Genomic DNA, 14,104 nt, shown 5'->3' with positions numbered 1-14,104 from the left:
ACTTAGAAGAATGAAGACTAGATTACTGCATTGTATTAGTTTTCTGCCATATTGCTATGTAACAACTTACTTCAGAGCTTAGTGACTTGAAACAAATGTTTGTCATCTCACAGTTTCAGTGAGAAATCAGAGTGGCTTAGCTGGGTGGTTCTGTTCCAGGGTTTCTCAAGAGAATGTAGCCAAGGTGTCAGCCAAGACTGCAGTGATCTGAAGGCTTTACTAGGGCTAAAGTGTACACTCCCAAAATGATTCACTCACAGGGTGCTGGTTTTTGTCAGGAGCCCTCACTTCCTCCTCATGTGTGTCTGCCGTGTGCAATCCAAGAGAAAGCAAGATAGAAGATGTAAAGTCTTTTATGACCGAGTCCAAGACGTCACATACCGTCACTTTTATTTCTTCGAAGTGAGTCAGTGGGACAGCTCACACTGAAAGGCAGGGAAATTAGGCACCTACTCTTGAAGAGAGCGTAACCAGTGCACTGAAGATATTTATTCTGTGTGTGTATGGGTCACGGAGAGGGCGGGATTCATTTATAATGTTCGGCTTCTTTTTAGGACACTGCCTTAGGAAAACCACGAGAGGTGTTTCGGCTTCCTACAGATTTGATAGCATATGACAATCGCCTTTGCGCATCCATGCATTTCACATCTTCTACTTGGGTTACCTTGTCAGATGGAACTGGAAGATTGTATCTCATTGGAACGGGTGAACGTGGAAATAGTGCTTCTGAAAAATGGGAGGTGAGTTTTTTTTTTTCTTCTTTAGACTTAGCAAAGTCTGGAAAGTATATTCAAATTAGATCTTAATGATTTTGAAATAACACTTTTTTAGGGATAGTTTACATGTGACCTCTTGACTTGTATAATATATAATGTTTTGGATATCTTTTTAGTTAAATTATAAAATGTATACCTTTTATGAAACTGATATATTAGCTATTCCTGTTTTGATCTGGGGTGCGTGCAGTTGTCAAGAATTGCATTTGCTTTTCAGCAAATACCTATTGAGTGTTTTATAAGTGTAAAGCAGTACACTAAGCAATGATGCTGCCATCTTCTTCTTCTTGAAGAGTTGGCCAGAAAATTGCATTGTCATGTCTTTTCTCCTCTACTCTTGTTTTATTTGCTGGTATGTTTAAGGGCCCAGCACACTGCTGCACCACTCTGCTAACTGTCTGGTATGTTTAAACTGGTCAAATAGTAACTATACCAGAGTATTCCCAACTTAGAAAAATATACTGTAGAATAAATAACTATAGTTACGTACCAGTCTCCAAGATGTCATTTTTACTTCAGTTTTTTAAAAACAATGTAACAGACTTAAATCTGAGGGGCAGGTGTTAGGATTTTAATAGTAATAAATATGGAATTATTTTCTCTAGAGCCACAGTTTTTGAAGGTAGAGAAGAATGACACTGAGTTGTGCTAATAAGTACAATGTGATATTGCCACTGTCTAAATCTCAGCAGGTGGCCTTTCGTTCTGGGTAGCTAAAGCGATATGAATTTAATATTTTACATCTTATAAAATATTTTTATCAGACCAATAGATGCCTACAAAGACCAGGCTTTAATTATTTGAGAAAAACCAAGAAGGCCTTAGTGGTTTACCTTTCTTACTAAGTTATACCAAATGCTATACTTCCAAATTGTAGTATGTTCAAAAAACTAAACAAAAAACACAGTAAATTATCAGAACAACAATAGCCTGTTTATAGGGGGCCTTTGTAGTCACAGTTTCAAATAGTTATTGGACATTGTGACATTTTCTGTTCTGGCCTCCAGTAATAACTTTTTTTTTTTTTTTTTTTCCTTGCTGAGGCAATGTGGTATATAGCACAGCTACCTGAAATAGTTGGAAGGAATTTGGAGAATGATGGGCAGGAGAGATATGAATGAGAATTTATCTGTTATCAAGCCGTGTGGATTCTGTTGGTTTTCAGTAGTAAGAAACACACTGACCTTGTTCACCTTCAGATTAAAAATAACACCACATATTCCACCAGAAGGAAATTCATATGGGTTTATATTTCATTTGGTTTTTGCTGTGTATATCTCCTTGGCACATATTAGGCCTTCAATAATATTTTGTAAATGAATTCAAAATTTAAATTCACTCCACATCCTCTTCAGTATTTGTACTATCATAATGAAATCAACACTCTCTGGGGAGGTGGGGGGAGTGGGAAAGGGATGGGGCTTGGGCATTACTGAGGTGGGAGGAATACTGAGGGATATTGGTCGCTTTGAGAGAAATAACTCAGTAGAGTTTTGAGACTTTGGGGGAATTCATGTAAGAGAGGAGGCTAAAAGTGAGCATGACGGGGGCATGGTAGGGCCTAAGGGGGCCAAGCAGGCGTGGTGGTGATGACTCAAATGTAGAAAGAGAAATAAAAGAAGGCAAGGAAGACTGCCTGTTTCCAAATGTGTGGCCTCTAATGTGATGGGGGTGCTATATATCAACAATATCACAGTTGATTTGCTAGGTTTGTTCAGAAGACTGGAAACTTCAGCCTAAGAATTTTTAAGGGTCCAGACATCTACTCCTCTGGTCTCATGAGAGAGAAAGAAGAGAAGGAAATAGTAAACTGGCTACTTGTGCTTGGTAGAACTTTCAATTTTTTCTCCCTGTGGTTTATTTCTTCTTTTCCCCCAAACAAAAGCAGAACCCAGTCAACCAACTATAAAAAACCATGTCTGTCATCTCTGTTTTGAGTATTTGAGGTGTTTTTGGTTTTTTATCCCTGCTTATGGAAGACTTTAGAATGGATTTCAAAGCTCTACTATTCGAATAATTTTGGCAGAGTTGCTCAAACACAAAGAGAAAATGATGACATTAAAGCACACTTTTTTTAAAATTTTCTTTTACTTTTTTTTTTGCGGTACGCGGGCCTCTCACTGCTGTGGCCTCTCCTGTTGCAGAGCACAGGCTCCGGACGTGCAGGCCCAGTGGCCATGGCTCATGGGCCCAGCCGCTCCGCAGCACGTGAGATCCTCCCGGACCAGGGCACGAGCCCGTGTCCCCTGCATCGGCAGGCGGACTCTCAACCACTGCACCACCAGGGAAGCCCTTCTTTTATTTTTTTATTGAAGTATAGTTAACTTACAATGTTTTGTTAGTTTCTGGTATACAGCAAAGTGATTCAGTTTTACATATATATATTCTTTTTCATATTCTTTTCCATTATAGTTTATTACAAGATACTGAATATGTTCCCTATGCTATACAGTAGGATCTTGTTGTTTATCTGTTTTATATATAGTTGTTTGAATCTGCTAATCCCAAACTCCTAATTTATCCCTCTTCCCCTTTGGTAGCCGAAAGTTTGTTTTCTGTGTCTGAGTCTGTTTCTGTTTTGTAAGTAAGTTCATCTGTATCATATTTTAGATTCCACATATAAGTGATGTCATATGGTATTTGTCTGACTTACTTCACTTAGTATGATATTCTCTAGGTCCATCCATGTTGCTGCAGATGGCATTATTTCATTCTTTTTTATGGCTGAGTAGTATTCCATTGTAGGTATACCACATCTTCTTTATCCATTCATCTGTCAATAGACATTTAGATTGCTTCCATGTCTTGGCTATTGTAAATAGTGCTGCTGTGAACATTGGGGTAAAGCACATTTTTCTTTATAAGGCTTTCAGGTAGGAGCTGATATGAGGGGATTCCAGATAATGGGTTTAAAAAGAATAAAAAAGCTAATTTTTGTCTCAGATTAGTATTCAGCTATTTATTTTTTCATTTATTTGAAAAGCTTGTTTAGAAATTAGTCTTAAAACCTCTCCTATTTGGTATTTAATAAAAACATAATAGTCTTTTAGATTATGTGTTTGTCTTATAAAAAGAATTTGATAAGATTTTGTGTGTCTTTGCATAATGCTTTGATTCGCTTTTTAAAAAGGAGCTTCAGTATTTAAATAGAGTTGGTGGAATTATACCTTTTAAATGTAAGTGGGCTCTTTTGTTTTTGAAGAACAAGAAAGTTTTTGTGATTTGTTCTCTAATTCCTTTGACTCTTACCTTTGTAAATTTCCAGAAAACAAAGACAAACAAACCAAACCAAAAACAAAAGGAAAAAAAGCATGCACACACCCACTCACAAATACTCACGAACTGTATTCAGAAACTAAGAGGAAGAAAGCAGAAATAAATCAGAGATGAGACAGGGGAAGAGATGCAGTAATGCATGTTGACTTGCTCATGTCCTGTACAGAACATTCTTTAAACTTGACAATTCTTTTCTAGAAGATTGCTTTTAATTCCCTTTCTCCTTTAGATGCTGTTTGGATGCCCTGTTGTTTTCTTTGTTTTTAAGCCAAGAGTACTGATCAGTTTTTTCTGTTAAACAATTAGATATTTTCCAAAAGTTCTTTCTTCAAGCAATATGATTTAAACTTGTAAGCTTTATTTAAGGGCTTTTTTCATTTTTGTATCCTTGTAGTAAATATGGATAGTATCCGAATTATTTGTTGGATTGTCAGAATTCTGTATATTTCCTCTGTGCCGTATACATTCATCTAATACATTTTTGTGAGTGTCATCTTTTTTCTTTTTTGTAGATTATGTTTAATGAAGAGCTTGGAAATCCTTTTATCATAATTCACAGTATCTCATTGCTGAAAGCTGAAGAACATTCGATAGCTACCCTGCTTCTTCGAATAGAGAAAGAGGAATTGGATATGAAAGGAAGTGGTTTCTATGTTTCCTTGGAGTGGGTCACTATTAATAAGAAAAGTAAAGGTAAAACAACAAAAATCTGATCTCTCTGTAGTGGTTGCCGTAATTTAGTAGGTTTTGAAATGCAAAGAAGTTCCTGTAAATGCTATTTGCTTTTTCTTAGGCACTGTGTTATGATTCTGGTACCTGCCACCCGGTGGAATGAATATTTATACATAGTTTCTCCTTAGGTGTGGATTATAAAAAAATAATAATGTGTTTCCATAGTCAGATGTGCCTTTTTGTGTAAAAGGAGACACTATTACATAATTTTGGAATAATTTAAGTGTATATTTTTAATATATACAAAAGTGTATGTTAGTATGTATACACACACACACACACACACACAGACACAGACACAGACACAAGATTTGTTCTTCGAAATATTTAATGTAGTTTGTTTTTTCTTTCCAGTGTTGTAGTTTTATCTCTGGAGGAACACAGTAACTGAAAACTTTAGATTACGTGTTAGAAAGTGTCTGTAAAGGGCTGGATGGTAACCATTTGACTTATATCATAACTACTCAACTATGATGTGTGGTGCAAGAGCAGCCATAGATGAATGCATAAATGAATGAGTAAGGCTGTATTCTGGTGTTTATGGACACTGACATTTGAATTTTATATAATTTTTACATGTATTTAAATATTCTTTTGATTTTTTGTGATTTAAAAATATAAAATTCATTCTTTGGCTCACAGCTTTCTTTTCTTAATATCTCAGTTCCTCTTGTCCCTGAATTACTAACATAATTGTGTTACTTTTTATTTTCCCTGAACATTACAGAGCAGTGTTATATTTCTAAACTCTTTTGAGTGGAACATTTGATAAGTTATATTTTATGGTCAGGTAAGTTTGAAAATATGGGCATACGATATCTCCATTTCACATTAAGCATATTCAAGTTTCTAGAAATTTTGAGTAGAAAAAATTTAATTTTGTCCCAGCATTTCCCAACTCATTTAGCCATGGAATAATTCACTTGAGACCTACTGTTTTCTGTCCCACACATGTTGGGAAAAACCATCCAGTAAAATATACAGTGTCTAAGTTTGGGTCTTTAGAGGAAGCTAGGACTCTTTGCTGTGCATGTACCTGTGGAGGAAAAATAGGAGTTTTTATTTCATTCATGAAATGAAAAGTCTATTCCTAAATATGTATGAAGTGAATGTGTGAATGTAGGTGAGGATTTAGAGAAAAAACACTGACAGATGTTTTAGAACAAATTGTATTATTATGTATGTATATGTGTTACTATGTGTAACTCATGACATTGAGTTATGATTTTTGACTGTTCATTATGAAGCTTACAAGCACTACCCACTGTAATAAAAATTTGTTACCCACAGTAACAATATAAGTAAAGGTACGGACTCAACTGAAATGTTTGGGTACTTTTTAAAGCAAAAAACAAAGACAAAAACCCCTTATTTTCATAGAATAAGTTCAGTTAATTTACCAGAAACTCAGAATACAGTTAATTGTTTATATCTTAAAAATTCCAAGTACAGTTATTTATATTTGGTTATAGTAGGCAGATAGATCTATATCTGAATGTGTATAAAAATCATTTCTGCCATAAACATATTTCATTTAAAAAAAAACCCTTATCAGTAGCTAGAATGGGAAGAAAATAGTCCACACCACACTTTTTCTGGTATCATCAGTTTGTAGCTTTTTTCAGAAGACACTTATCATATACTGGCTGAGAAAGTAGACAGGCTGTCGTCAAGGAACGGGTAGTTTTTTTCAGAGGTTGATGTTTCAGGTAAGGCAGTCACTTTTATGATTTAGAGCACTGCTCTCCAATAGAAATTTTTCCAAAATGGATGTGTTTATATGTGAGCCACTCAGTGTGATAGCAGGTAGCCATGTGTGGCTTTTGAGCACTTGAAGTGTGGCTAGTGTGACTGAGGCATTGAATTTCAAATTTTACTTAATTTTAATTAAATAGCTACTCTGGCCAGTGGCTACCACTTGGACACCACAATGTAGAACAAATTTCATCAGACCCAGTATTTTTTTTTTAACATCTTTATTGGAGTATAATTGTTTTACAATGGTGTGTTAATTTCTGCTTTATATCAAAGTGAATCAGCTATACATATACATATACATATATCCCCATATCTCCTCCCTCTTGCATCTCCCTCCCACCCTCTAGGTGGTCACAAAACACCAAGCTGATCTCCCTGTGCTACACGGCTGCTTGTAAAAGCTATCGGTTTTACATTTGGTATTATATATATGTCCATGCCACTCTCTAACTTCATCCCAGCTTACCCTTCGCCCTCCCCATGTCCTCAAGTCCAGTCTCTATGTCTGCATCTATTCCTGTCCTGCCCCTAGGTTCATGAGAACCATTTACTTTTTATTCCATATATATGTGTTAGCATACAATATTTTTCTCTTTCTGACTTACTTCACTCGGTATGACAGACTTTAGGTCCATCGACCTCACTACAAATAACTCAGTTTCGTTTCTTTTTATGGCTGAGTAATAGTGCATTGTATATATGTGCCACATCTTCTTTATCCATGCATCTGTCAGTGGACACTTAGGTTGCTTCCATGTCCTGGCTGTTGTAAACAGAGCTGCAGTGAACATTGTGGTACATGCCTCTTTTTGAATTATGGTTTTCTCAGGGTATATGCCCAGTAGTGGGATTGCTGGGTCGTATGGTAGTTCTATTTTTAGTTTTTTAAGGGACCTCCATACTGTTCTCCATTACAGTCCCACCAGCAGTGCAAGAGGGTTCCCTTTTCTCTACACCCTCTCCAGCATTTATTGTTTGTAGATTTTTTGATGATGGCCATTCTGACTGGTGTGAGGTGATACCTCATTGTAGCTTTGATTTGCATTTCTCTAATGATTAGTGATGTTGAGCATCCTTTCATATGTTTGTTGGCAGTCTGTATATCTTCTTTGGAAAAATGTCTGTTTAGGTCTTCTGCCCATTTTTTGATTGGGTTGTTTGTTTTTTTAATATTGAGCTGCATGAGCTGGTAAATTTTGGAGATTAATCCTTTGTCAGTTGTTTCATTAGCAAATATTTTCTCCCATTCTGAGGGTTGTCTTTTCATCTTGTTGATGGTTTCCTTTGCTGTGCAAAAGCTTTTAAGTTTCATTAGGTCCCATTTGTTTATTTTTGTTTTTATTTCCATTTCTCTAGGAGGTGCAGACCCAGTATTTTAAAATAGGGATTTATTTACAGAATATTAGGTTGTAAATTTTTTTATCCGTTTTATAAAAGGTACCTAATAGTGTGCTTTTTAATAGTACATTTAAAATATTTAGTTTAAATTAGAATTAATATACAAATATATTCAAATATTTTTATTATATAGTTTTTTATTTGTAATTTTTTTGTTCTAAAATGCTTTATTTTCTTACAGATAAAAAAAAATATGAAATTACTAAGCGTAATATTCTCCGTGGAAAGTCAGTGCCCCATTATGCCGCTATTGAGCCCAATGGGAATGGTCTAATGATTGTCTCTTACAAGTCCTTTACATTTGTTCAAGTTGGTCAAAATCTTGAAGAAAGTAAGGATGAAGACATGTCAGAGAAAATCAAAGGTAATTTTACTTCGAATATCCATAGAGCTCCTGTGTAAAATATATATGATTTGTCCTCCCAGCTAGGTTATGAGTTTTACCAGGTCAAAATAGGTGCTTAATTTTTCTTTATTTTCCTTTATATTTCCCAGAATGGTCTTTTATAAAATATACCACCTAAGTAGTGTGAACTGTTCAATTTAATACTTTTGTAATTACCAAAAATGTTTTTAAAACCTATATATTATCTTACCTGATTAGATATTTAATAAATACTTATTGAATGGATAAACAAATACTAATGTCTACTTGTTGTTGGTGTTTGAAAATCCAGCATATTAGTATTGTCAATAATAATTTTTAAAAATAAGCTAACCTCTGTTCATTATAGGTGTCCTAATTACATGTTCTTATCTTTCATACTAAACTGAAAGAAGGTTCCTTGGGGGTAGAATCACTAAGTTTTCTCAGTGTTGCATTCATTCATGAATGCATGAGTGAATGAATGAAGGTAATGTTTTAGAATGAAAAGAGTAAAAAGGTCTTTCAGGAGAAATTTATATTTGTATACAAAGAGTACATATTCTTTAAAAGTATTCCAGAGAACATTTTTCTATAATCATTACTGTTTATATTTCTGGTATTTATAGCCAGGGACTAGTATATTTTACTTAACAGAGATTTTCACAATATTTAACAATTATATATATTACTCTTTGAATCTACCCTTTTTATTACTTTAACAACTTAATTATTTAAAATAAAAATTAGTTTCACTATTTTTATAAGTATATTTTTATATATTTTTATAGCTTAAAAAATGAATCCTTCGAAAAGTATTTAAAAATACTTTTCAAGCACTTAATTTATATGTTATATAATATTTGAATATGAAATAAATATTTGAAAAATACTTTCTCCAGGTTTGTAAACATGTACAACTCCAATTATAAGGGTTGTGCTTGGTAGCGTTTTATTTAGCGTCTTGTGATGTTTTTATGTGAGATGCCTTTCTGAATAAATTCTACTATTTTGTCTTAATTATAATGTTAAACTCTCCTAAAGTCTAGCCAGAGCAGCTATCCATATCTCTAGACCACATGCGCTTTAGAACTCCTTTGGTGAGCGATTGTGGAAGAATGAAAGACTGCCTTAATCCTTAGAACCAGTCTGCCTAGTAGCTAGGACCATGTGGTTCCAAGACAGATTTGCAGGCTAGTTGGGACACATCATGTGTTTAAATCACTAGCCACTAGTCCAGTGTTTCTTTTGTTGACATCTCACACTATATTTTGCATTCCTCCTGAATTCGTTTTTCCCTTTTAGTGTAAACCACAAGTCCCTTCCATTTTTCTGTTGCCTTTCTAATAAATAGCCCTTTCTTGTACCCACTTTCTCTTGGGAAATTTCTTCTGTATTTATTTTATCATTGGACTTTCACAATAAGAAAGGAAAATTGTTCTAATTTTTAAAAATTATGCATAGTTTGTTAATTAGTATGCTTTCTTTTAAGCACTCTTTTGAGTATGTATACCGGTTTCATTTTCTATAAACTTCAAGAAGACTGATATTATCTATTACCTATTTGGTATTGTCATGATATTATAAATAATGATATTTTCTTTGAAGACCTAATACAGTCTATAGAGGTATAGAAAGGTACTCAAAGCAACCAATAATGGAAAAAATTATTTAGGTGTTTGTATAGTTTTGATGGAGAGGGCAGTAAGAAAATTCTGGCTTTCTCTTTAGTCTATGTCCATGGCCTTAATTTATACTAAAAGCTCATGTGATTTTGCAGGTTCCTCCCATCCCCATATCTGGCAGAAATGATATATTGCCTGATTATTATGTATAAACTGCCTTGTTAATGTTTGTGGGAGACGAGGGATGAGTAAAACATTTCTTAGAGAGCTTATAGTATGTCTTTTAAGCTATATTTCAAGCTTTTTCAGTAAGTTTTTATTAAAAGTACTTCTAAAGGCAAAAGATAGAGGATCTGAGACTTAAAGGAATGCGATGCAAGTTAGATATTACCCCGAAGTAACAATTTTATCCTAAAAATTCATGCTTTTTTTTTTTTTTTCCGGTACGTGGGCCTCTCACTGTTGTGGCCTTTCCCCTTGCGGAGCACAGGCTCCGGACACACAGGCTCAGCGGTCATGGCTCACAGGCCTAGCCGCTCGGCGGCACGTGGGGTCTTCCCGGACCGGGGCATGAACCTGTGTCCCCTGCATTGGCAGGGGGACTCTCAACCACTGCACCACCAGGGAAGCCCCCCATGCATTTTTTAAAAATTTATTTTATTTTTGGCTGCGTTGGGTCTTCTGTTGCTGCGTGTGGGTTTTTCTCTAGTTGTGGCGAGCAGGGGCCTCTTGTCTTTGCGGTGTGCGGGCTTCTCATTGCGGTGCTTTCTCCTGTTGCAGAGCATGGGCTCCAGGCACGTGAGCTTCAGCAGTTGTGGCTCGCAGGCCTCCAGAGTGCAGGCTCAGCAGTTGCGGTGCCTGGGCCCAGTTGCTCTGCAGCATGGGGGATCCTCCCAGACCAGGGCTCAAACTTGTGTCCCCTGCATTGGCAGGCAGATTCTTAACTGCTGCACCACCAGGGAAGCCCGCATGTTTTATATTTATTTCTATATTATCATATTTGTTAAAAGAAAAATTTTAATATCAGATAAAAGTGACCCTTCCAGGAGACACACCATGCTTATGCTATATCTTTCAGAATATCAAGTACCCCCCCAGGTTTTAACATAAAACCACACAAAAATAAAAAGAATAATAACCCACATTTAGTGAGAGTTTATAATATATTTAGCTAACAGAATTGATATTAAATGTTTTACATGCATTAACTCATTTAAATGTCACCAGTCAGTCCTAAGAGGTGTGTAATATTCTGTTACACTGTTTTACAGATTAGAAAAATGAGGATTAGAGGTATAGTTGTGTATCAGAATTATTAAATGGTTGAACCAGGATTCAGACCATGGACTAGCCAACTCTGGAGCACTAGTTCCTAACAGCCCTGTTATATTCCTTTCTGATGAGTGGATAGACAGATTAATGTTTATGGATGCCATTAAGCAAATATTTATTCATTTTGCATTTAAGCCCTATTTTCCTACTTCCATGGTGATAGTATGATGGGTCTCAAAGTCTCTTTAGTAGATAGCTTTTTATGAGACAAGCTGAGGAGTTAAGAGAAGGTGATGAAGGGAGGATTCTTTTATTGGGAACTTAGACAAAATATACTGACAGCCCTTGAATTTGCTATGAAATTGCTTTCATGTTGTGAATGAGGTAGAATAGCCAATACCTTTATAAGGAAAATATCTTTTATTTTTGTGTGGACATGTATCCCACCAAATAACAGTAGTCTCCTGTATCACAGAGTTACTATATTGCTCCAACATTGGCAAATCAAGGCTGTGGTGAAAGTTTCAGACAGGAGTTTTATGACATATTTGGTATTCTTTTGAACTCGGAATCCACTATGTGTGTGTGTGTGTGTGTGTGTGCGTGCGTGCCTGCGTGCGTGTATATAAGAGGAAGAGGGAGAAGTAGGGAAGTAGGGATACTGAGAGGCAGGGAGAGAAGGAATGGGGATGAAAGAGTTGCTATGATTTGTACTTTATGAATGTGTATCTCTTGGAGCATGAGGTAATCCTGGAACAGGAAAATGTCAAGTAAATTGCTACAACTCTTTAAGTGAAAATTCCCCATGGACATCTCTCTGTTTGTTCATAATTATTTTTTTGTGAGACGATCACTAGAAAATATGCTAAGATAGGTTTTCTTTTGTATGACCTAGTCTCAGCTTTTTAATTACATAATGCATTTTTCTTTTCCTAAAAGAACCTCTGTATTACTGGCAACAGACTGAAGATGATTTGACAGTAACAATATCGCTTCCAGAAGACTGTACTAAGGAAGACATTCAAATACAATTTTTGCCTGATCATGTCAACGTTGTGCTGAAGGGTCAGAGGTTTTTGGAAGGAAATCTCTATTCATCTATTGATCATGAAAGCAGTACATGGATAATTAAAGAGAATAATAGGTATTTTTATAGTTTTATTTATATTTAAAATTTTATTTTTTATTATTTCACTTTTTCCTTGTTTTCTTTTTATACTTTTTGCAGTGGTTACATCATAGGGGAATACTACAATAGGTCCATCATTATTGCTGATTATTTTTAAGATAGATTAAAAATGGAATTACTGTAGTTAAGATTAAAGATACTATTATTGTTTACATTATACTGCGTGCTTTTCATTACCAGCTCTGGATACAATAATAATAATAACAGAAACAATAATAATAATAAATAGGTGAAAGTGGTCATTTATTTAAATTTGTGCTTTTTAAACTTTTTGATAGAAATAATTTTTTTCTATTAACTTTAATTTGCTAATTAGTGGAATGCTACTCTGCAATATGAACCTCAAAAACGTTACGTGGACTGAAAGAAGCCAGAGACAAAAAGTATGCCCTGTGCAATTCCACATAAGTGAAGTTCTAGAACTGGCAGAACTAATCTATGGTGATACAAATCAGAACCGTGGTTACCTCTAGGGTGCAGGAGGATTGGCTGGAAAAATGCACAAGGGAACTTCCTGGATGTTTCACTATCTTTATTGGGTTATACGGGCGTATGCATTTGTCAAACAATGAATTCTACACTTAAAATCCATGAATTTCATCTATAAATTACACCTCAGTAAAAAGAATATGTAAATAAAAGGTAAACAAAGGTTGTGTCTTGTAAGACTCTAATCCTCTGTCCCAACTACCGTTCCTCTTTGTAAATCTATTGTTCCAGATACTTCATTCCCTAATCATTTGGATTAATAAAATTAGTCTCTTTCATTTTAGATCAAGTCTTAGTAATTATTGAATTCAGTGATGGTTAATGAATGGTATTAGGCACTTAATTTTTAAAATGGTCAAATTTTGTCAGAAGTGGGTTAAAATTAGATATTTTTATTAAATATAATTCTTGGTTAGTGGTATTTTACCCATCCATGTGAGTCTTGATGTGACTCTGAATTCTGCTAGTCTAAGAAATATATATCTAGTTCAAAATTGTTTTTAAATTAAGCAGATACCCTGAAATCATTTTATTAATGGAGAAATTTGGTGACTTCATTATACTTTTTAATGTATTATTTTAAAAACTCAATATCTGAGAGTTTCTTTCAAAAATATTTTATATTTCCATATATTCTATTTAAACATATCTTACTAGTGTGTGTGAGAGATGAGGATAGCATTTTTAAATTGGCAAACCAGCTGGAACATACTGCTAAATATAAGTCATCAAGCAGGAACCCAGCCAAGGTTTAGGAGAAGAGCTGGACCTTATGCAAATAGTTTCGGCATTTAACACATGAATATAGACCAGTGTTCTTTTTTCATTAAATTTGAGGTGCTTGATTACTATTTTATGTTACAAAAGATAATTACAGTGCTGTGTTGGTGGTATCATTGGTTTAAAAACACATGATTTTTTGGTACTTGATTATATTATTCATCTCATTTTCAGTAGTTAATGTTCCTTGTAGTTTTGGAAGGATTTGTTAACTAATCTGTAGTTTATTATGTATGGGGCTGTGTGTTCCTTTTTGCTTGGATGATAGGATGTGATTCTAGTTTTAAAATGTAGAAATGCATTTGTGCTAAAAGAGTAACATTGACTAGATATGCCAATTTAATGATGGTTCATAAATTCTTTATAACTAAAACTGTACGAATTCTAACTTCTTTAGCTAGCAACTAAGAACAGTATTTATGCATTCTGGTCACTAGGTACAAGT

The 14,104-nt window shown here is 34.8% G+C and overlaps 1 protein-coding gene across 2 annotated transcripts in view; it reads left to right on the top strand.

Moving 5' to 3' along the window:
* The window catches only part of NUDCD1 (NudC domain containing 1), an 89,179-nt gene that overhangs the window by 27,447 nt on the left and 47,628 nt on the right, over window positions 1-14,104 (top strand). For both annotated transcript variants that reach the window (XM_032610401.1, XM_032610400.1), the window contains exons 3-6: window positions 555-740; window positions 4,565-4,745; window positions 8,122-8,304; window positions 12,141-12,345. In XM_032610401.1, the coding sequence (XP_032466292.1) occupies window positions 555-740; window positions 4,565-4,745; window positions 8,122-8,304; window positions 12,141-12,345 (755 nt within the window). The remainder of the gene's footprint in view (window positions 1-554; window positions 741-4,564; window positions 4,746-8,121; window positions 8,305-12,140; window positions 12,346-14,104) is intronic.

Source organism: Phocoena sinus, chromosome 17 (genome assembly GCF_008692025.1).
Source record: "Phocoena sinus isolate mPhoSin1 chromosome 17, mPhoSin1.pri, whole genome shotgun sequence".
In the NCBI taxonomy this organism is placed as follows: domain Eukaryota; kingdom Metazoa; phylum Chordata; class Mammalia; order Artiodactyla; family Phocoenidae; genus Phocoena; species Phocoena sinus.
The sequence above is the reverse complement of the archived record's forward strand: the minus strand, read 5'-3'. Positions and strand labels throughout refer to the sequence as shown.